Here is a 22,712-nt window from a genome sequence, read left to right as displayed (position 1 = left end):
CAGATACTTACCAATATTTTCTGTTGTTTTTTTTTTTAAGTGAAGGATACCTTTGTGTTGCTGTTGTTGTTGTTGTTTTAAGATTTTATTAATTTACTTGAGAGAGAGAAAGAGAGAGACGGAGCAGTGGGAAGGGGAAGAGGGAGAGAGAGAGAGAAGCAGACTCCCTGATAAGCGGGGAGCCTGATGTGGGGCTTGATCCCAGGACCCTGAGATCATGACCCGAGCCAAAGGCAGAAACTTAACTGACTGAATCACCCAGGCGCCCCCTCTGTTATTTTATGCTGCCTTTTTTTTTTTTTTTTTAAGATTTTATTTATTTATTAGAGATATGCTTACGGTAGGGAGGGACAGAGGGAGAGGGTGGAAGTCTCAAAGGAGACTCTGCACTAAGCGCGGCACCTGTTGTGGGGCTCGATCTCAGGACCTTGAGATCATGACCTGAGCCAAAACCAGGAGTCAGACGCCCAACCAACTGTGCCACACAGGCGCCTCTGCCTTTTTTTTTTTTTTTTTTTTTAATTTATTTTCATTTGTTGTGTGGAAAAAAATCTAATTTTGTGCACCCCAACCCCACACAAAATAACTCATTGTCTCCACTCAGTGTATTTATTTCCCTGCTCAATTTGTTGAGTGATTACCTTTTTGTTTGTTTTTTTGGAACTGAAGTTTGTGGATAATAAAAAATAAAGACTGTTTGAATTTGCATTAAAGGTTTGAAAAGGCCTCTGTGGAGTACCAGGAGCACTTGTGCGCCATGACAGGGGTCGATTGCTGCATCTCCAGCTTTGACAAATCTGTTCTCACATTGGCCAACAGTGGGCGTAACAGTGCCAGCCCCAAACATTCTCTGAACGGTGAGCACTTGGTATTTAAATAAAAGGTTGTAGTCAGGTAGTTTGTACTGACGATCTTACTGTGTATTTTTAGATTTTTGTGCTCTTTAAAATATTTATAACTGTTCTGGATTTCTCTATTTTATAAAATACATTCACTCAGGTGAGTCCAGAAAAACTGTGCTGTCCAAGCCAACTGACTCTTCCCCTGAGGTTATAAATTATTTGGGAAATAAAGCATGTGAGTGCTACATCTCCATTGCCGATTGGGCTGCGGTACAGGAGTGGCAGAATGCCATCCACGACTTGAAGAAGAGTACCAGCAGTACTTCTCTCAACCTGAAAGCTGATTTCAACTACATTAAGTAAGGACTTTTTTTCATTTAAATAAATTTTCAGTAGCTTTAAAGTCTTCTTCTATGGCAGAAAAATATTAAAATTGGTCATATCCACTATTGCAAGATATTTGAAGTTCTAATAATATTGCTGTTTGAAATGACTACAATGAGAAACCAACAGTGGTGAGGAAGGTATTCATGCAGTGGAAAATCAGTCTTGTCACTGTCGAAACAGTCATTCAGTATTGATTCTTAGAGCTTACAAAATAAATATGAAGAGAAATTTGTAACTGCTTTAGAAAGGGTCACATTTGATGACTGTTTCTAACTTATGTTTGAATTGATTGAAAATATTCTAAAGAGGGCAAAGTTTATGAACATTCATAAGTTAAATTCCCTTTCTTGTCTTTTTTTCTTCTTGTTCCTCTCCGCATTTATTAATCCTTTAATTCAAAATATATGTACTGGGGTTGCCTAGCTATCTCATTCGGTAGAGCATGCGACTCTTGATCTTGGGGTCATGAGTTCGAGTCCCACATTGGGTGTAGACATTACTTAAATAAATAAAAATTTAATTTAAAAAACCCACAAAATATATGTGGGTTTTCAAAATTTGTATACTGGTAAGTGGCTGGGACACAGGGGTCATTAGCTGTCCTTCCCATTGAGAAGCTCAGCTTCTAGAGAGTGAATGTGTTAATGGGTAATTTCTCCATTGAGCATGTACTATATGCCAGTCAGTGGGGTGCAACATTTCACGAAACACGAATTCTGACCCTTGAGGAGCTCCCTTCTGGAGGAGACACACAGACAAAGTTGGGAATGCCATCAGGACATTTGAGCAAAGACTTGAGAAACAGATCTGATAGAATAAAGATGTACTTTGAGTGTTCTGGAAATGCCCCGGAGGCGACTCTTGTTGAAAGCAGAGTGAATAATAAGAGATAAGGGTAGAGAGTAGGTGGGAACTGTTGAGAAGGACTTTTGACTCCTAATAAGAGAGACAATCCTAGGTGAGATTTGAACGGGAGAGGGATGTCCGGATCTGACTTCGTGGTTCACTCTGCTTTGTTGTGAAGAGACTGGAGGTGGATGGCAAGGGTAGACCACTAATCTGTGGGACAAAGGTAGAGGGAGAACAGGCACTATTAATTGAAGTAGGAGCACCCAGAACAATGGGGTGTGTTTAAGGTGCATGTGAAACATGCAGAGGAGATTGTTTAATAAGCAGTTAAGAATTGGATTTGGAGCAAAGGAGAAAAGTCTAAGCTAGAGAATGATTTGGGGATCATTAGGTGACAGTAAAAGACCCTCTTTACCTTCTCTTTACTCCAGAGCCTTTGTAAGCGACCAAGTTACAGATAAAGCTCTGGAGATGGGTGAGTGAAAAGTAAAGAGGACCAAGGTCAGAATCCTTACGAGCATCTTTGTTACCGGAGGGGAGAGGAAGCCATCGATAAAAACAAAGGCATTGAGGGAGGAAGAGTCTGAGATGTAGGAGAACCAGACTGGGGTAGTGCGCCTGGTCAGGAGCTCCAGAGACTGCACGCAAGAAGAGCTTTGTAGAGAGAGAAGGAGAAGCAGCTAGGCTGACTACTATTGAGTGTTGAAGAAACTTGGAAATCGAAAAAGCTCTAAAGGTTACTTGGGAAGTGAGTTTTTCGTGAAGTCAAGGAGAGGAACCTATGGCTGGAGGAGAATGTTTTGTATTTAAAGTATTAGAGAAAGTGTTCTTTTAAGCTCAAGGGAAGGAGTGACTAGAAAGCAGAGGTTGAAGAAACAGGATAAAGAACATTGATCGAAGGATTAACTGGGCCCCACCTTTTTTGCACCCAAGGAAAGTAGTTGGATATGGACAGAGTTTTGGAACGTGTAGATGGTGGATTAAGGGTAAGAATAGAGGAAATGAAAACCCGTGGGGCTGTGTGTGTGTGTATGTTTGTTTTGAGGAGTCAGTCATTAGCTGAGAGTGTGAGGGCATTGTAGAGCCTGGTGGGGACACATGGAACCTGACACTGGAGAGGACTCAGACCCTGTAGTGGCAGGAATGATAAAGGTGTTGTCACCATACCTCGACAGTTCATCAGTTGCGGCTCACATGGGAAGTGCCCGGTTGCCTTGGTCCAGGCTTGGAGCTTATAAGGAGGAGGCAGGTGCAGTCTTTGATGTTCCTAGTGCTGGATTTCTAGTGCTGGATTCAGGCTGCATTGTGAGGGTGGGGACACAGTGAGAGGGACAGGAAAAGATGAGTGATTAATGGAGAAGAGAGAGATTAAGAAACTGAATCATCTTGGTTGGAAAGCAGCTATAGTAGGAATGGGAACAGAGTGAATATTCTGAAAGTAGCAGCAGTAGGTAGGGAGCTAGAAGGCCTCTCGTCCTAGCATTGATGATACAAGAATAAAGGAGTTTCCGAGGCTCCACCTTTTTCAGGTGATATAAGGAGATGGAAAGGAAGAATTCTTTGAAAGAAGAGAAACAGCTTCCGTGAAACACGCTGGAGAAGGGAAGAGAGGGAGGGAGGCCAGCAGTAAAAGGTAGGATGAGGATGGAAAGCTGAGGTAATAGAACAGGAGCCTTCCAGGGGCCTGGGCTTTGGGTGGGGGATGGGGCCATGTAGCAAACTTAGAGGTAGTTAGGGGAGAATCAGATGTTGGCATTGCTCTACAGAGATCTGTCAGTTGGTTGGATGGGCCTCTGAGGATAACAGACTACAAAAAGAGGAAGGAAACATGGAAGGGTGAGTATGCTAAACTCTGAATGACTATTGCCGTGGCTTTCTGGTTTGCCACTCCCAGTTTTAGTGCCAATTAAATCAGTAGTCACATCTTCAAAATACAAGTAAAAAATGATGACCTATGTAGAAGGAACCCCATCAAGAGAATGCTATGTAACTGTGCTGTGTTTTTCTAGAATTTGTTCTACTTTTTTTTAATAGTCCCACAGGTTGAATAGGTGTAATGCAAGCTAGCTAACTGGTATTTTAATTACAGATCACTAAGCAGTTTTGAATCTGGAGAATTTGTTGAATGTACTGAACAATTAGAATTGTTACCAGGAGAAAATATCAATCTACTTGCTGGAGGATCAAAAGAGAAAATAGGTATTTGAAATAATAATCTTAGAATTAAGTGTTTTATAGACAAGTTGCTCAAGATGTTTGGTTTACTATTTTAATGGAAAATCTGGAAGTTTTTGCACATTTATTTTGGGGCAGAATTCTATGTGAAGGAACATCTTTGCGTCTGTTTTACTTATATTTGATTTGGCAAATGAAAACAGTTTAAGTAAAATTAAACTTTGAGATTTATCTAGCCACGTTTGAAAAAGTTTAAATAGTCTTAAAGCTAAATATTTTTCTTGACTTCTTAATGTGGTTCATTAACTTCCTTACTGCAGCTTGGAACATTCTGTAAAATATTACACTAAAGTTAGTATTGTGAGTAATTTGTGTGTTAGCACTGAGTTGCTGGATTTGGTAAGATTTGCAACGTAGGGCTAGATTTGCCCCTTTAAAATGTAGTAGGTTGATTTACTGATTTTTGAACTTTGGAAATCAGCTGTTTTGAGGCAAATCTGGGATACAATTTGAATGTGGACTGTAATTTTTATATGGCTATCAGAAATGCTTAATCATAGTGTTTAGCTGCCTCAATTTAAATGTGAAAGAATGTATTCATTGGTGATAACTTTTTAAAACTGTCAAAATATCTCATCACTCTTAGACATTAAAAGCAAATTAACTTAATGGAATTTATTTAACTTCTGTAGATATGAAAAAACTGCTTCCTAACATGTTAAGTCCGGATCCAAGGGAACTTCAGAAATCCATTGAAGTACAGTTGTTGAGAAGTTCTGTTTGTTTGGCAACTGCGTTAAACCATATAGAACAAGATCAGAAGTGGCAGTCCATAACTGAGTAAGTTTAATCCTAGGGAGGTTAATGTGTACTGTGTATACCATATGGTAAACGTATGTACTTTGGGGAGGAGTCACGTGATCACTACAATGTTAGTCACGATAGCTTCATTTTAGTTGTAGAAGTCATGATACATGGATGCCACTTGGCAACATATATAGAGGTTGAAACTAAATAAACTGTAGAAATCCCCAGAAGCATGTCTTGACTTGCTTATGTCATTTTACTAAAGGGCAGACAGTTCCTCTTCCTTCCTCCTCTTTGGATGCCAGTATAGTAGCATCTTATCAAACTACCTTATCCCTTCAGTGATTACCCAGGTTGGAAAATCTCACTTATTAATTGACAGTGAATATCTTGTTTCAGAAATGTGGTAAAGTACTTGAAGCAAACCTCCCGCATAGCTATTGGACCACTGAGACTTTCTACTTTAACAGTTTCACAGTCTCTGCCAGTTCTAAGTACCTTACAGCTGTATTGCTCTTCTGCTTTGGAGAACACAGTTTCTAACAGACTTTCAACAGAGGTGTGTATATGTGTATCCTTATCAGGATATTCTTCTGACCATTTATAGGCATTCGTGTAGAATTTTTAAAAAATATTAATTTATTTATTTGAGAGAAAGAGCATGGAGAAGGGGCAGAGGGAGAGAATCTCAAGCAGACTCCCCGCTGAGCGACGAGCCTGGCATGGGGCTCAATCCCACAACCATTTGTTGGACAAACTAGTAAATCCAGAAATCTAAAATGCCATTTTCAGGCATATTTTCATTTGAGAAATGTGTGAGGCAGATGGAGGAACCTAAGATACATCATTTCAAGGATGGCTAATTAATTTTTTTCTTTTCTTTCATTCTTTTTTTTTCTTTTTGGAAGAAGGGGGGGGGTTGGTGTATGTAAATATGTTTTCCATTGACAGGTGTTATAAATTTTAGATTTGATTAAAGCAAAGAGTCTCTTAGGGACACCTGACTGGCTCAGTTGGTAGAGCGTGCTACTGTTGATCTCAAGAGTTGTGAGTTCAAGCCCCACGTTGGGTGAAGAACTTACTTTAAAAGAAAAAGTTGGTAATAGTAATGAAGACACCTCATTCTCTTCCCAAATAGGGTAAAGTTTAACCAAAGACGGGCCTGTCCCAAGGGAATTCTAGTCTTTGAGAATCTGCTTATAAAGCAGTAGTTTTACGTTTCTCTGTAATTCAACTTCTGCTTTATAGTAACTCTGGTGTTCATTTTTTATAAAAATGTGCTTTATTGATAAGTATTGGTAAATTGGACTTATTTTTTTTTTTTTTTGCAAAGCAAGGATTTTGCTCTTAGAGTGTCTTAGAGTGTTTTTCCTCTTGTGATTAGAAGCTAGTGAAGAAAGTGGAGAGTTTAATAGATGAGCCTGGAGTAGCCGGCTTATGGGGGATGCAGCTTACCTCAACCTATAAACATATAGAGAGGCTGTTTACATTAAGTAGTTTTGATTTTTCTTTGTCAGGATTGTCTTATTCCACTCTTCAGTGAAGCTCTACGTTCATGTAAACAGCATGATGTGAGGCCATGGATGCAGGCATTAAGATATACCATGTACCAGAGTCAGTTGTTGGAGAGGATAAAAGGTAATTAGGTTGTTTTTTTAAATAGCTTTGATTGAGATATAATTTACACATTTTAAGTGTACAGTTCCATGAGTTTTGACACATCTTCACCAGTGTAACCACCAATACAATCAAGATACAGAACACTGATCTTACCTCATAAGGTTTCCTTATGCCTCTTCCCTGACATCTGTCCTGTCCTGGACAAGCACTGATTTGTTGTCTATCACTGTAGATTAGACATGTCTTTACTAAAGTTTCATATAAATGGAATCATCCAGCTCTCTTGTCTGACTTCTCTTGTTCAGCATTTTATTTTTAAGGTTCCCCTGTGTTTTGTGTAGCAGTACTGTGATCCTTCCTGTTGTTGAGTACTGCCCATTCTGTGGCTATACTGTAATTGATCTCTGGGTCTTTTGGTTGATATTGGAGTTGTTTATTTTTAAATTTGGACTATTATGTATAAAGCTGCTATGAAATTCATGTACAGGTCTCTGGGTGAATGTATATTTGTGTTTCTCTTGAGTAAACCCCTACGAGTGAAATTGTTGGGTCATATAGTTCAGTGTTAAAAATAGTTTGGCATTTTCTTAGAAAGTGTTTGTACATTTCTTCTGGCATTTACATCCTTGGTAGTGCTGGTCTTTAATTTTAGTCACTGGTGCCAGTGTATAATAGTACCTCATTGTGGCTTGATTTGCATTTTCTTGGTAATTAATGAGATGGAACATGTTTTCATTTGCATAGTGGCCATTGTATATCTTACTTTGTTAAGTGTTCAGATCTTGCCCATTTTTTATTTATTTGTTCTGATACAGATTCTATGTCAGGTACAATATATTGCAAATGTTAAGTTTTAAACACTCCAAATGAATAGTTACGGAAGTAGTACTTGTATAAATATTAGTAGGTCTCTCTTTTTTTTAGTAGGTCTCATTTTTTTATTTTTTAATTTAAAAAATTTTTATGTTATTTTTTTAGTAGGTCTCATTTTTAAGAAAAATGTCTGTCATGTTAAAGGGATGCTAGCAATTTACTTTATTGTTTAAAAATGGAAAAGTTGCCAGAATTCTGTAGAATTTTAGTTGAAAATGTGGTAGCTAAGGTTACTGAATACATTTGTGTGTTAAATTTCAAATAAGGTTTTGCTGGGGTATGGACTTGGATTGCGGAGTGATTACTGGGAACTGTGACTCACCTGGATCCTCCTTGCCGCATACACTTGGGTTGGATCTTTAGCCCAGCATTTGCAGATGGAAGGCCCTTAGGGCAAGTCATTAAACTTCTGAGTCACTTTCCTCTTCAGTTATGGGTATGGCCTTGCACAGGAGATTCTTGTAAGGATTATAGGAAATGAGGCAAGGCATATACAAGCCCTAGCACAGAGCATGGCATATAATAGGACTACAAATATCATCTTCTTTCTCATCCTTCCCTTATTAAACAAGTTTTAAAATTGGGAATAAAAAATCAGTAACCCAGCAGTTACAGTTGGAGACAGAACTCCACTCCTCATTTCTTTTCCTTCTTCAGCAAGTGCTTATGAAGTGTGTGCTTTCTGCCAGGTATTGTGCTCAAAGTTGGGATGTAACGGTGAACAAGACAAGCCTGTTTTCTGCATTCCAGGGACCACAGTGATTCTAGAGTCTAGTAGGGAAAACTGACATCAAACAAGGGACGGCAGTATGGTGTGCTAAGTGGAAGTGAATGTACATTGTGCTTAAAAGAACATAACAAGGGCATCAATTTAATTCTAGGGATCAGTCAGAACAGGATTTGGGGAGGAAGTAACATTTAAGCTGTTACTTGAGGGAGGTAGGGATGAGATGGAAGGCAGTAGACTGGTTGGAAAAAAACAGGTGAAGGCCAGCAGCAGTAACAAAAGATTCTTAGATGACAGTTTGCCTAAGGGAGAGTGGGAAGAGAAGAAGCTGAGGGAGATGGAGATTGGAATGAAACATAAGACATCAGTGCCTTTCAAGGCAAATTGAGGAGTTGGGGTTTTGTCAAGGGAATAGTGGGAAGCCATCAAAGGGAAGTTACGTGTTCAGATTTACCTTTGTGTAAGATGATTTCAGTTGCAGGTTGGAGAATGGACTAGAAGAGGGTAAGACTGGGGGCAGAGGGACCAGTTAGGCTGAATTTCCTGCTAAGAGTAACCAAGGTAGTGGTAGTAGGGATAGAAAAAAATAAATATGATATGAGGGCTGCAAGTAAAGTCTTAAGATGACTGGCAGGCACCTGCTCAGGTAGCCAGGTTGATCACGTGCCTTTCCTTGAGTAAGGAATAACAGGAGAAGAAAGTAGAAGGTTTGGAGGGTGGTAGAAAATGGATTCCACTTGACACAGGTTAAAATTGCCCTTGAAATACCTGAGGGTAGGTGGCTGGTAGGCAGGTGGGACTCAGATGTCAGGTCTGGCCAGAGATAAAAGATTCAAGAGTCACCAGCGTTTACAGGGTAATTGAAGCTACAGGAGCAGATGATATTGTCCAGGGAGAATATGCAGAGTGAGAAGAGTAGAGAGCCTAGAACTGACCCTGAGGAACATCAGTTTTAATGGATGGGTAGTGGATGAGAAGGCGACTGAGGATTCTTCAGAAAGGTAGGAGTGAACCAGGAGAGAATGGCATGATAGACGGGCAGAGGGTACTTACACAACAAGAGATGGTCTAGCCTTATTCTCTTTCCCCACCCTTTGGACTAGGCTCTTTACTAAAAAGATCAAGAAACTGAAAAGCTGATTTCTCGTAGCGAATGATTTTTACTTTGTCTGCTTCATCGTTTGCTTACATTTATTTCAACAAACGTACTGTTTATTATATGCCAAGTACTATGCTTAGCTGCTAGAGATTTAAAGGTAACGAAAAATGAGTTATCTTTATTTTGGGAGTTGGTAGGGAAGGGAAAATGGCTGGGGAAGAATTTTTGGCTATGTTTCCGTGCAGTCTGGGTTAGACCAATAAGGGACTAATGAAACGTTTTCTTTTTTCCAGAACAAACAGTTCCAATTAGAAGCCATCTCATGGAGTTAGGTCTAACAGCAGCAAAATTTGCTAGAAAACGAGGGAATGTGTCACTTGCAACAAGACTGCTGGCACAGTGTAGTGAGGTTCAGCTGGGAAAGACTACTACTGCACAGGATTTAGTCCAGCATTTTAAAAAACTATCAACTCAAGGTGAAGTGGATGAAAAATGGGGGCCTGAACTTGACATTGAAAAAACCAAATTGCTATATACAGCAGGTTAGTAAAATGAACTGTGGTTTATGTATGACTAAAATGAAAATCATGTGTATGAAAATGTGTATGATTTAAGGCAGTAATAGAAAAGTTGATTTTTTTTTTTCAGCTGTGGCAGAATATTTGCATTTTGAATAGTAAATTACCTGTAATTGACTTACCTCTGTAATTTGGTGCTTTAGGAAGAGGTAATTTTGTTATAGTGTATCAAAGTAAGAAGTGTTTCTAGAGATCATTGATTACCACTGAATTTACATTGTTACTTTACCCTGAAGTACTGTCAATCCTTTGCATCTAAGACTTCTAAGGGCTGGTTTTTTGTTTTCTGTAGGCCAGTCAACACATGCAATGGAAATGTTGAGTTCTTGTGCCATATCTTTCTGCAAGTCTGCCAAAGCCGAATATGCAGTTGCCAAGTCAATTCTGACACTGGCTAAATGGATCCAGGCAGAATGGAAAGAAATTTCAGGGCAGCTGAAACAGGTTTACAGAGCTCAGCAACAGCAGAACTTCACAGGTCTTTCTACTCTGTCTAAAAACATACTTGCTTTAATAGAACTGCCATCTGTTAATACAATGGAAGAAGAGTATCCTCGGATTGAGAGCGAATCTACAGGTAGGATTTCTTTATTTTACTAGCTTTAAAATAACAATTTTAGAAGTTACTTCTCCACTATTTTAAAGTTTACAATGTTAGGCTGGCCGTAACTTGCCACAAAAATTGTTCGCGTGGAAATTTAGTATATTATACTGTCCTGAAATAACTAAAACACATTTCTTTAGTATCTAATGCCACTGTGGAGGTCACCTAACTCTGCTCTGTTCCTTGGGCCTTCTCAAGCCACAGTGCTTTTATGGACTTAGATGTTTTTGCCGGCAGGGTCCTGCTCCAGATATGTAAATTCCACCTCACACTGGGAGGAGCAAGAAAGATACATAGTAGTTGCCTGTGGTCTCCTTGGCTGGTAGAGCACAAAAACTATAGAAAGATGAAAGTTTCACATTCTGACAGTAGTGTTAGTAACAGAAAGGTCCTTGACAAATAGGGTAGTTCATTCAGTGTTGGAGTGTCTGTTCTGTCCAAGTTTTACAGAGTGGGAGATAGTTAACCTCTTTACTGATAAGAATATACTTTTATTTTTGTTATGAAGCCTAGAATTTTAATTACTTACGTTGGTCTTGTAAAATAATTATAATCTATGTAACTTTACAGTCTTGATATTCATAAGTGATGTGTCGAATGGCATTATAGCAGGTGATTTCTTCATTTCTAAACTGTGAATAAAGATATTTACCTCATGAATTTCTGACTGAATGAGATTGTTTACTGATGACCTATATATTATCTTTGCCAGAATGTTCAAGCTTAACCAATCACAAGGAAAGAGCCAGTTATACCTAGAATTCAAGACATTGTACAACACATGTGACACCTGTGTTGTCAGGAAAGATATTTATGTGGTTTACAAGGTGATAATTTAAGCTGCCTTGTGAAGCCGAGTGATTGATTTCAATATATGAACCTTTTAGAAAAAGCATAGTAAAAATGTGTTCTTTGATCAAATTTTTACTGTAATATTCTGGAACTTAGTGATAGCTTACAAGTAATAAATCCCTACAACGTTGGTAGGAATGCTGTTTGAAATTTATGAATGTAACATTGCTGAGTCCTTTCATTATTATTATTATTATTTTTTTTTTTTTTGGGTCCATTATGGCAGTACATATTGGAGTTGGAGAACCTGACTTCATTTTGGGACAGTTGTATCACCTGTCTTCAGTACAGGCACCTGAAGTAGCCAAATCCTGGGCAGCATTGGCTAGTTGGGCTTATAGGTGGGGCAGAAAGGTGGTTGATAATGCCAGGTATGTATGTTGAAATGTGTTGTTTATTTAATGCATTGCAAGATAAAGATTTGAAATGTCTGCTGTCATGTTTTGGTAGCTTGACATGACAAATTTTGGTAGCTGGAACCAGTGACTTGTTTATTTTTATAGTCAGGGAGAAGGCGTTCGTCTGCTGCCTAGAGAAAAATCTGAAGTTCAGAATCTGCTTCCAGACACTATAACTGAAGAAGAAAAAGAGAGAATATATGGTATTCTTGGACAGGCTGTGTGTCGGCCAGCAGGGATTCAGGCAAGGAAAACATCATACAGTGTTCGGGAGAAATGGTGTTAAGATCACTGTTTTAATTCATTGATTTTGAAAAGGTTGATCACATATACTTAATTAAATGTCGAATGGGGTTTAGGCAGTTACTGTTACAAATCAAAACTTTGAGTTTTAAAGTGAAAGTGAGTTATACTTTTCTAAGCAGAATGTAATACCTTGAGAAATCATTTCCTTAAGGTCCTGTTACAATAGGTGAAGTTGGTTTTATGTGAATTAAGTTTCTCTTTTAATTGTTGTTTTGATCAGACATTAGGTTCTTAACACTAGCTTGGGACCTTTTAAAGTACACCAGTGCCTGAATACCACCCCAGATATTCTGAGTGGGACGTGGGTGTGTGTATTTAAGCTTACTAGGTGATTCTAATTCATAGCCAGAGTTGAAAACTAGTAGACTAAATGAGCTGTAGGATTTATTCCCTCTCAGCTCAAAATTCCGTTAATTCTAGAATGTTAAGAGTTATTGAGTTTTTAGATAGACTTTTTAAAAGTTTGGATTTATTTCATAGGCTAAACTGTACTGACTCATCTTGCTCTAGACCAGCATGTATCAGTGTCTGCCCGAGCTGGCGTTATGTACGTGCGCATTACTTTTATAAAGAGAGTAAAGTCTGTTGTGAGTGGATTCTGTATACATTCAAGCCTCAAACTTTTGAACAGATTACATTTAATGTTCTGCAGGTAGCATATTGTATTTTAACTTAGACGCATTTAAAGTACCAAAAAACAAAGTCTTATATCCTTCATTAGCTACATCAGTAAATACATCATACAGAGGAGCATAATGACATTGATTTAGCATGTATGAAACTAAATGTGAATTAATTTTATTTTTTATAAATGAGAAAAATGCTTTCATAGGATAGGAAAATCGTGTACCTTTTCCCCTTCCTTTTCTTTGTGTGTTAAAAAAAATTAGCATTTTACGCCCAAATTTTCTTCAGGATGAGGACATAACACTTCAGATAACAGAAAGTGAAGATAATGAGGAAGATGACATGGTTGATGTTATCTGGCGTCAATTAATCTCAAGCTGCCCGTGGCTTTCAGAACTTGATGAAAGTGCAACAGAAGGAGTTATTAAAGTGTGGAGAAAGGTTGTAGATAGAATCTTCAGCCTGTACAAGCTGTCTTGCAGTGCATATTTTACTTTCCTTAAACTCAATGCCGGTCAGGTAGGTATCCTGGTGTTTGGTTCTAAGAAAATATATTTGACATTTCTGTCCTAGCACGCAAAAACAGTATTCTTATTTCTGCCTTTCACCTTTCCCTCTTAGATTCCTTTAGATGAAGATGACCCTAGGCTACATTTAAGTCACAGAGCAGAGCAGAGTACTGATGATGTGATTGTGATGGCCACACTGCGCTTGCTCAGATTGCTTGTCAAACATGCCGGCGAGCTTAGGCAGTATCTGGAACATGGCTTGGAAACAACACCTACTGCTCCATGGAGAGGTAATAGTCTAAATAAAATATTTTAGGAAAAATTATTTCGGGGTAGGATATATAAGACAATAAAAAAGTAGTTTGTTTATGTTTATAATTTTAATGTGTTATAGAATACCTTAACATTAGTTGATAGGACACTATGAACTGCATGTTACATACTCTTCTCTCCCACCTTTCAGAGAACTAGAAGGCTGACAGGCGGCAGGAGCTTTATGGACACAAAATGAATTTTGGAGACAGTAATGAAAATAAGTTTCAAAATTTTTGTATGTCCTTTGTTAAAAATTCTCTGTCTTTTACAGGCATTCATAGAAAATACATTTTGCCAGAACATTGTTGAATCACTCTGCATTTTGATTATAGCTCTGTACCCTAACCAAACTTGCAAATCAAGAACTATTGTTAGGGTTCTTTGTTATCACAGGGAGAAATTTGAGGTCCTTAGAACTGATTCTGACACACATCAGGTTTTATGCTTTTGCATCTACTATGTTGACAGTTTTTATTGACTTTAAAGTACCCTTCTTTCTTCTTATCCTGAAGGAATTATCCCACAGCTTTTCTCACGCTTAAACCATCCTGAAGTATATGTGCGCCAAAGTATTTGTAACCTTCTCTGCCGAGTGGCTCAAGATTCCCCGCATCTCATACTGTACCCTGCGATTGTGGGCACCATATCACTTAGTACTGAATCACAGGCTTCAGGTATGGAATATTTAAAATACTGCTACTTTAAGTACAAATTATTTTGCAGATAATGTCCGTTAGGTAAATTTTTTTCAGCTTCCTGTTACAGAGTTGATGGAATTTGTGGTTTTCAGTAATAATAATTATTGTTTATTGAGATAGTAACTGCTGTGTCTAGCACTAGGGGATGTGCTTTACACGTGCTCTTCAGTCTCACAGTAACCCATTTAGGCTTAGAGAAATTGAGCCAGTGCTCTGAGGTTCACCGATGAGCTGAGTAAATGGTAGAGAAGGATGAAACCAAGCTCTAGACTCTGGCTGCGAGAAAACTTTACTTATTGAGACTCATTTATTTTTTTTCCTCATTTATCTTCCATTTGCTTATAATATTAATAAATATAAAAGCTTACTTTGTGAAACGGCAGAATATCCATGATCTTTGGTTAATTTAATGCATGGAAGGCAAACTAATTAAGTGAGTGCTCTGGAGTTGACTGGACTACCAGTGTTTTCCTTAACATATGCACATAGGAGAAACATCCAAAGTGTACCTAATTCTTCCATTTTCTTATAGGAAATAAGTTTTCGTCTGCAATTCCAACTTTACTTGGCAACATTCAAGGAGAAGAGTTGCTGGTTTCTGAATGTGAGGGAGGAAGCCCTCCTGCTTCTCAGGATAGCAATAAGGATGAACCTAAAAGTGGATTAAATGAAGACCAAGCCATGATGCAGGATTGCTACAGCAAAATTGTAGATAAGCTGTCCTCTGCAAACCCAACTATGGTGTTACAGGTACAAAACACAATTCGTATGTTTTTAAGTAATTTTTATTATATCCCCCCCTACCAAACAACCTGAAAACAAAACCCATAAAAACTGTCATGGAAATGATACTTGAAAAACAAAAAGGCTTTTAGAATAATCGAAATTGGCTTTACAATTCAGTATTGGTTTTATAAATCTGTATTTATAGAATCACTAATCAAGGTTCTCTGAATATATAAAGAACAAAAGATGCACATGTGGAACTTGTAATTTCTAGTGTTTGCAAAACTGCTGTGTGTGAGCTTGTAGATGAGCGTATTCGGATGTCCTGTGTGTGCAGGTCCAGATGCTTGTGGCTGAGCTGCGCAGGGTCACTGTTCTCTGGGATGAGCTCTGGTTGGGAGTTCTGTTACAGCAACACATGTATGTCCTGAGACGGATCCAGCAGCTGGAAGATGAGGTGAAGAGAGTCCAGAACAACAACACCTTGCGGAAGTATGTTTTTGTACACTTTTACTCTGAAGATGAAGCTACCCCCACCCGCCTTTAATGTAAAATATACAAAACATAAAGTGTGTTATTTTAACCAATTTTAAGTGTATAATTCATTCGCATTAAGTATATGTACAGTGTTCTGCAACCAGCACTACTGTTCATTTCAGGAACTTACTCATCCCAAACATAAGCTCTGTACCCACTAAACATTAACTCTCCATTGCCCCTAACCCTAGCGCCTTTTTATTCCTATTCTACTTTCTGTCTCTGTGAATTTGACTACTCTGAGGACCTCATGTAAGTGGAATCAAAGGTATTTGTTCCTTTGTGTCTGGCTTATTTCATTGAGCATGTTTTGAAAGTTCATCCATGTTATAACATGTATTGGAATTTCCTTCCTTCTAGCACTGAGTAACACTCCATTGTATGGATATACCACATTCTGTTTTGCAGTCATCTGTTAGTGGACATTTGGGTTGCTCCTACCTTTTGGCTATTGAGAACAGTGTTTCTGTGAACGTTAGTGTACAAGTATCTGTTTGACCCCCTGTTTTTAGTTATTTTGTGTATGATCCAGTAGATTTGCCTGGGTCATATTGTTACTCTATGTTTAACTTGTGGAGGAAGCACCAAACTGTTTTCCTGCACCAGTTTACATTCCCACCAAAAGTGCACGAGTGTTCATTTTCTCCATATCCTCACCAGTATTTGTTATTTCTTGTTTTTTTAATATAGTAGCCATCCTAATGGATGTGAAGTGGTATCTCATTGTGGTTTTGACTTGCATTGCTCTAACCAGTAATGATGTTGAGCGTCTTTTTGTGTGCCTTTTTGATCATTTGAGTATCTTCTTAGGAGAAATGTCTGTTCAAGTCTTTTTCCCATTTTTGAGTTGGGTGTTTGGAGGTTTTGTTCATGTCGATTTAGGAGTTTGCTCTGTGTTCTGGTCATTAGCCCCTTTTCAGATATATGATTTGCAAATATTTTTTTCCTATTCTGTGCATTCTTTTCACTCTCTTAATAGTGTCGTTTGTTGCATAGAAGTTGAGTTTGATACGTAACCTTGTTTTTCTGTTTTTTCTTTTGTTGCCCGTGCTTTGTACCATATCCAAGAAATCATTCCTAAATCAGGTGTCCAGAAGCTTTCCCCTACATTTTTTTCTAAGAGTCTTAGGTCTTAAGGTCTTTTATCCATTTTGAGTTATTTTTTTACATAATCGTATAAGGAAGGTAAGGGTCCAGCTTCATTCTTTTGCGAGTGGCTATCCAGTTTTCCCAGCGCCAGGTGTTGAAAAGCTGCCTCTTTCATGTGCTGGGTATTTTACAATGCTGTCTTTCTAAGTTATTATGCTAATATTTTATTTATTTTCGCTTATTTGTTGATTCTGTTTCCTTACACTAGATGCATTTAAACTGTTTGATGTTTGTAAAACTCTTTATGTCTTCCTGGCCAGAGAAGAGAAAATTGCAATCATGCGTGAAAAGCACACGGCTTTGATGAAGCCCATTGTGTTTGCTTTGGAGCATGTAAGGAGCATCACCGCAGCCCCTGCAGAAACACCTCATGAAAAGTGGTTTCAGGATAACTATGGTGAAGCAATTGAAAATGCTCTTGAAAAGCTGAAGACACCATCAAATCCGGCAAAGCCTGGAAGCAGCTGGATTCCATTTAAAGAGGTACAAAAAAATCTCAAGAATACTACTAAAATGGGAAATTCCATATGAAATACAAAATTTAAATATGGGGACTCTCCTTACTTGGAAAGTGAGAGATTTTGTAGGTCCATGGAAGGCAGCCTATGACCAGTTGCTTATAAGGAATGTAGAGAGAGGTGTTTTCTTCATTTTGAGAATTTGGGAGCGAATGGGCCTAAGGCAGCAAACTTTTATCTATAGAGGGTTCGTACTAGGGAAGAATATACTGTAAGAAATTAGTTAAGGAAAGGGTCTGGCCTTGAACTAAATATTGATGGCTTGCTTTATTGTCTTCATAAAAGATTACAAAAATTAATCTTGTACCTATTTAGCTTTTCTTAGGGGTAGTAAATATTTCTAACAGACAAACTATTCACATGTAACATCAATATTTATAAGTAACTGTTTGAAAATCAATTTTGCATAGGCTGTATGGGGATGATTAGCATATTTAAATATTTGAGAATCCTTACCCCCCCCCTTTTTTTTTTTAAGATTTATATTTATTTGAGAGTGAGATAGCACTAGAGAGAGAGAGAGAGAGAGTGCAAGCCATGAGTAGGGGGCAGAGGGAGAGGGAGAAGCAGGCTCCGGATGGAGCAGGGAGCACAATGTGGAACTTGATCCCAGGACCCCTGGATTGTGATCTGAGCTAAAGGCAGACACTTAACTGACTGAGCCACCCAGGAACCTGAGAATCCTTATCTTTTATGTTTTGGTCCCCTTAATCTGTATTTGCTTTGGTTTTTTCTGGTATAGAAACAGCACCATTATTTGGGAAGCCTATTTATTACCCTATAGCTTTTTCTTTTTTTATCCTTTCTTTCTTACCTTTATTGCTCCTGATTTCCTTACTTTAGCAATGAAAAAACTATTAAAAGGTCCAGTGTAGAAACAAAGAGTACACCTAACTTTAAGTAGTAAATGCTATCTAGAGGAAACTAGAATAAATGGTAAATTCATAGTAAATAGCTAGAAGCGCAAGACTAGAACACTGACATGAAGGATGAAGTTTGTTGTGTGTGGCCTAGCCAAAACTTTTTTGCTTGCATTCCAATAGCAGTTTCTTGCTTGTCTCCTATTCAATAAATCAACTAAGAAAATCAAAGGAAGAGATAACAGGAATACATTTAAAAAAATAATTGTTATTTATTGATGCATTTCTAAAGGATGTATTGTTTAGTTTCTGCCTGTTTTTAAACTTCATATAAATGAGATCATATATATATATATATATATATGTGTGTGTGTATATGTATATATATTTGCGTTTATTCTATAATTGATGGGTCAGTATTAGGCTTTTATGATTCATCCATATTTTGTATGCAGCTGAACATTGATGTATTATGGGAAAGTGCTACAGTTTATCCATTGTGTCCTGTCTGTGGGTACTTGGAATGTTTCCAAGTTGTCCTTTTCCTTTTATGGAACAAAGCTCGCTGAGGATTGATTAAACATTTTTCATATGAAAGCAGAGCTCAGAGTTAATTCAGGTGCACATTATTAAGTTAGCTAAAAGTAGGGATACAACTATATATGCGATCCACTCCCTACGAGTTATTAGAAGGGGTTGTGGTGTTAATTCTGCATACTTTAAGTGGTCAGAGCTCTTAAACTGTTACCAGCTTTTCAAGTGGCTTCTAAGGGTCTATCTACTTGACACCCAGCAGCTGTCAGTTTTATCTTTTGCTCTATTGTAAGGACTTAATTGATTTGTTTTCGCATTGATAAAACGTAGCTTAATGTGGGGAATTAGCTTGCTACCAGCCCTAAATTTAGTGATCATAGCAGTGCTTTCCTTCCATCTGCTATGATTGCATTGGTTGTTTGGACAGAGAAGAGAGAGGTCTAAACAAAGTAGAAATCACCTAGATCATATCAACACACTAGTATTTTCTCTCTCAGGATGGCCCAAGTATGTAACATGAAATTAAATGTAGGAACTATAATGTGAGACATCTGTATTCGTATTTTAAGTTTACTTTTATGCCAAATTGAATGTGGAAGAAAGTTAAGTGTTGGAGTGATAACATAAACCTGTTTTTCCCCCTCTTATAAATACAGATAATGCTGAGTTTGCAACAGAGAGCACAGAAACGTGCAAGTTATATCTTGCGTCTTGAAGAAATCAGCCCATGGCTGGCTGCCATGACTAACACCGAAATTGCTCTTCCTGGAGAAGTGTCAGCTAGAGACACTGTCACAATCCACAGTGTGGGCGGAACTATCACCATCTTACCTACCAAAACCAAGCCAAAGAAACTTCTCTTTCTAGGGTCAGATGGCAAGAGCTATCCTTATCTTTTCAAAGGTGGGATTTAAAACAAGAGCCTTAATTTGATTATGAATGCTTTGTGTATGAATGTGCTGGGAGAGAATTGTTCCAGGTGAATAGCCTGGATTGTCTTGTATCTTCTGTGATTTTGAATGGAAGTGGTTGGAGGCTGTGTCGTAAGATTTTCCATTCCCTCTCATCTCTTTGCTTAAGAACTTACATAAGCAGAACTGAGGTACAGCTAATAATGCTAGTGTCTAATACCTTGTGACTGAATGGAATGTCCTTTAATGGTCCCATTATGCTTCCTTGGCTCTCAGTTCTTGACTGCTACTGTTGAGAGGAAACACAAAAGTGATATATCTGTAACCCCATCCCCAGCCCATTTGGTCACCACTCTAGCTACTTTAAGTTTTGTTTCCATAGGATTAGAAGATTTACATCTGGATGAGAGAATAATGCAATTTCTGTCTATTGTGAATACCATGTTTGCTACAATCAATCGCCAGGAAACACCCCGTTTCCACGCCCGACACTATTCTGTAACGCCACTAGGAACCCGATCGGGACTAATCCAGTGGGTGGATGGAGCCACACCCTTATTTGGTCTTTACAAACGATGGCAACAACGGGAAGCTGCCTTACAGGCACAGAAGGTTGATAAATTCAGATATATGTGTACTTTTATTTGAATTTCTGTAAAAACATATATTAGTCTCTTTCTTGTTCTGTGTGAAATACTCATAGGCTTACTGTACTTGAACATTTTGGTAAGTTTATAAATGCTATAGAACAGACTTGAAATATCTAGGAAAGTGTTTCTGAGGCATATTTTATAAAAATAAAGTTTTTTTTAAGATTTTATTTATTTGACAGAAAGAGAGGCAGCGAGAGAGGGAGCAAAAGCAGGGGGAGAGGGAGAAGCAGGCTTCCCGCTGAGCAGGGAGCCAGATGTGGGGCTCAATCCCAGAACGCGGGGATCACACCCTGAGCCGTAGGCAGACACTTAATGACTGCGCTACCCAGGCACCCCTGCTTTTAAATTAAATTTACAAATAAGAGAGCTTTGAAAATCAGTTTCTTTTAAGTATGTAAAAAAAAAAAAGCAACTACATTTATAGTTAATTTTAATTACTGTGATGTCATATTTTGTGCCTGTGAAATTTATCACTCTGATTTAGACTAGGGATTTAATTTAGAATTCATTCTAGCTAAGCATCTGAGTGCTTATTAGTATATAGGAGCAGTACTAAGTGCTACAGAAATAAAGATAAGTTTTATACAGTCTCAACCTCAGGAGTCCATATCTAGCCAAAATAATTATTCTAATTAGGGTAGGTATGGGAAGGAGCAAGAATTTGAAAGGAGTCAAGTTTAAAAAATAAGCATAGGAGACTTCAGAACAATTATTGAGGGTTAAATGAGAAATGGGAATTAGGGGCTATCTAAATTTTTGAATACTGTTAATTTTATATTGATGATTGAGTCATATCAGTAAAGAGTGAAATTTGTGCATAAGTTAATGACATTTTCAGTAGAATTATATGTTACAAAGAAGAATGTAAATGTTGAGTTTTATTGAAGCTCAAGAAAATAGATCAGTAGACTAAGTTTTATATAGTAAAGTGGTAGTACTTAATTAAGAGAAAGATAGGTAAGTTGTAAGAAAGATGCACAGTCCAGAGGAATTTGTGCAATTTGGCCAGGAAGGTGGAGGATGCCACTCAAAAACCAGTTCTTAAAATACTACTTTAAATTCAAAGTAATCTTTATCTGTATTTAAATAAAGTTGATATTTTTCTTAAAATTTTTTTTAGGCCCAAGATTCCTACCAAACTCCTCAGAATCCTGGAATTGTACCTCGTCCTAGTGAACTTTATTATAGTAAAATTGGCCCTGCTTTAAAAGCAGTTGGACTTAGTCTCGATGTGTCCCGACGGGATTGGCCTCTTCATGTAATGAAGGCGGTACTAGAGGAGTTAATGGAGGCCACCCCCCCCAATCTCCTTGCTAAAGAGCTTTGGTCCTCTTGCACCACACCTGATGAATGGTGGAGAGTCACACAGGTATGTGTTTTGTTTTGGGCTGTAATCAGTATTATTGTTTCTTTTGCCTGCTTCCTGTCTAGTCTGTATTGTTCACTCTCCTCCCCTTCCCCCTCGTCTCGCTCCAGACTTGGTAGTTTAGGACCTGTATTCGAGTTTTACGTTACACTTATTTTCATAAGGTGTGACCATGACTGTGTGAGGGCAGAACAGAGGGGATGATGGTTGGAGTGAAAAGAAGAATAAAAGCTTGAGAAAGGGAAAAACTAGGGAGGCTGAAAATAGTTTTGTTTTTTAAATCCAGCATTAGGATACTAAGTAGGACCAATAAGGACCACAGTGTTGTCTGCTGCTGCTCAGTGCAGAGCCTCTGGGGCCACTTGCAGCATCCCTTAGGAATGCTATTTAGAAATGAGGGAGTGGGATTATGGAATTCTGTAAATTTTGGAGCATCAAGTCCATGTTGGAAGGAAGTTTGCTGATGGTGTTACAACTTGCTCTCCTCACCCCTTCTCCCCTCTTGTTTAGTCTTATGCCAGATCTACTGCAGTCATGTCTATGGTTGGATACATAATTGGCCTTGGAGATAGACATCTGGATAATGTTCTCATAGATATGACGACTGGAGAGGTGGTTCACATAGATTACAATGTTTGCTTTGAAAAAGGTAAAATTAAATTCGACTTTTACATTTATGTGAGGGTCAGATGTTTTTGGTGAAAGGACAAAAATATAACAGTTTGTCTTTTCAAGGTAAAAGCCTTAGAGTTCCTGAGAAAGTACCTTTTCGAATGACACAGAATATTGAAACAGCACTGGGTGTAACTGGAGTAGAAGGTGTTTTTAGGCTTTCATGTGAGCAGGTATGTTGTTTCTCTTGCACCTTTTAATGTACCTGTTAAATTAACAAATCTTGTGGAATGAAAAACTACATTTGAGTGAGGAAACTTGTGGCAAAACCTGATTAAAATACCTCTGAAAACAGGTTCTACACATCATGCGGCGTGGCAGAGAGACTTTGCTGACATTGCTGGAGGCCTTTGTGTATGACCCCCTGGTGGACTGGACGGCCGGGGGCGAGGCGGGGTTTGCTGGCGCTGTCTATGGTGGAGGTGGCCAGCAGGCTGAGAGCAAGCAGAGCAAGAGAGAGATGGAGCGAGAGATCACCCGCAGCCTCTTTTCTTCCAGAGTAGCTGAAATTAAGGTGAAG

At 38.3% G+C, this 22,712-nt stretch overlaps 1 protein-coding gene across 5 annotated transcripts in view; it reads left to right on the top strand.

Moving 5' to 3' along the window:
* SMG1 (SMG1 nonsense mediated mRNA decay associated PI3K related kinase) overlaps positions 1–22,712 on the top strand; it is a 98,240-nt gene that overhangs the window by 51,965 nt on the left and 23,563 nt on the right. For all 5 annotated transcript variants that reach the window (XM_026520244.4, XM_026520243.4, XM_026520245.4 and 2 more), the window contains 22 exons: positions 715–857; positions 1,000–1,201; positions 4,168–4,277; positions 4,946–5,093; positions 5,460–5,619; positions 6,578–6,698; positions 9,673–9,921; positions 10,250–10,534; positions 11,640–11,784; positions 11,917–12,055; positions 13,033–13,263; positions 13,366–13,543; positions 14,081–14,242; positions 14,799–15,016; positions 15,330–15,484; positions 16,939–17,161; positions 19,247–19,493; positions 19,884–20,113; positions 21,275–21,523; positions 22,031–22,169; positions 22,256–22,365; positions 22,488–22,706. In XM_026520244.4, coding sequence (XP_026376029.1) covers positions 715–857; positions 1,000–1,201; positions 4,168–4,277; positions 4,946–5,093; positions 5,460–5,619; positions 6,578–6,698; positions 9,673–9,921; positions 10,250–10,534; positions 11,640–11,784; positions 11,917–12,055; positions 13,033–13,263; positions 13,366–13,543; positions 14,081–14,242; positions 14,799–15,016; positions 15,330–15,484; positions 16,939–17,161; positions 19,247–19,493; positions 19,884–20,113; positions 21,275–21,523; positions 22,031–22,169; positions 22,256–22,365; positions 22,488–22,706 — 4,063 coding nt within the window. The remainder of the gene's footprint in view (positions 1–714; positions 858–999; positions 1,202–4,167; positions 4,278–4,945; positions 5,094–5,459; positions 5,620–6,577; positions 6,699–9,672; positions 9,922–10,249; positions 10,535–11,639; positions 11,785–11,916; positions 12,056–13,032; positions 13,264–13,365; positions 13,544–14,080; positions 14,243–14,798; positions 15,017–15,329; positions 15,485–16,938; positions 17,162–19,246; positions 19,494–19,883; positions 20,114–21,274; positions 21,524–22,030; positions 22,170–22,255; positions 22,366–22,487; positions 22,707–22,712) is intronic.

Source organism: Ursus arctos, unplaced genomic scaffold, assembly GCF_023065955.2.
Source record: "Ursus arctos isolate Adak ecotype North America unplaced genomic scaffold, UrsArc2.0 scaffold_57, whole genome shotgun sequence".
Taxonomy (NCBI): domain Eukaryota; kingdom Metazoa; phylum Chordata; class Mammalia; order Carnivora; family Ursidae; genus Ursus; species Ursus arctos.
The sequence above is the reverse complement of the archived record's forward strand: the minus strand, read 5'-3'. Positions and strand labels throughout refer to the sequence as shown.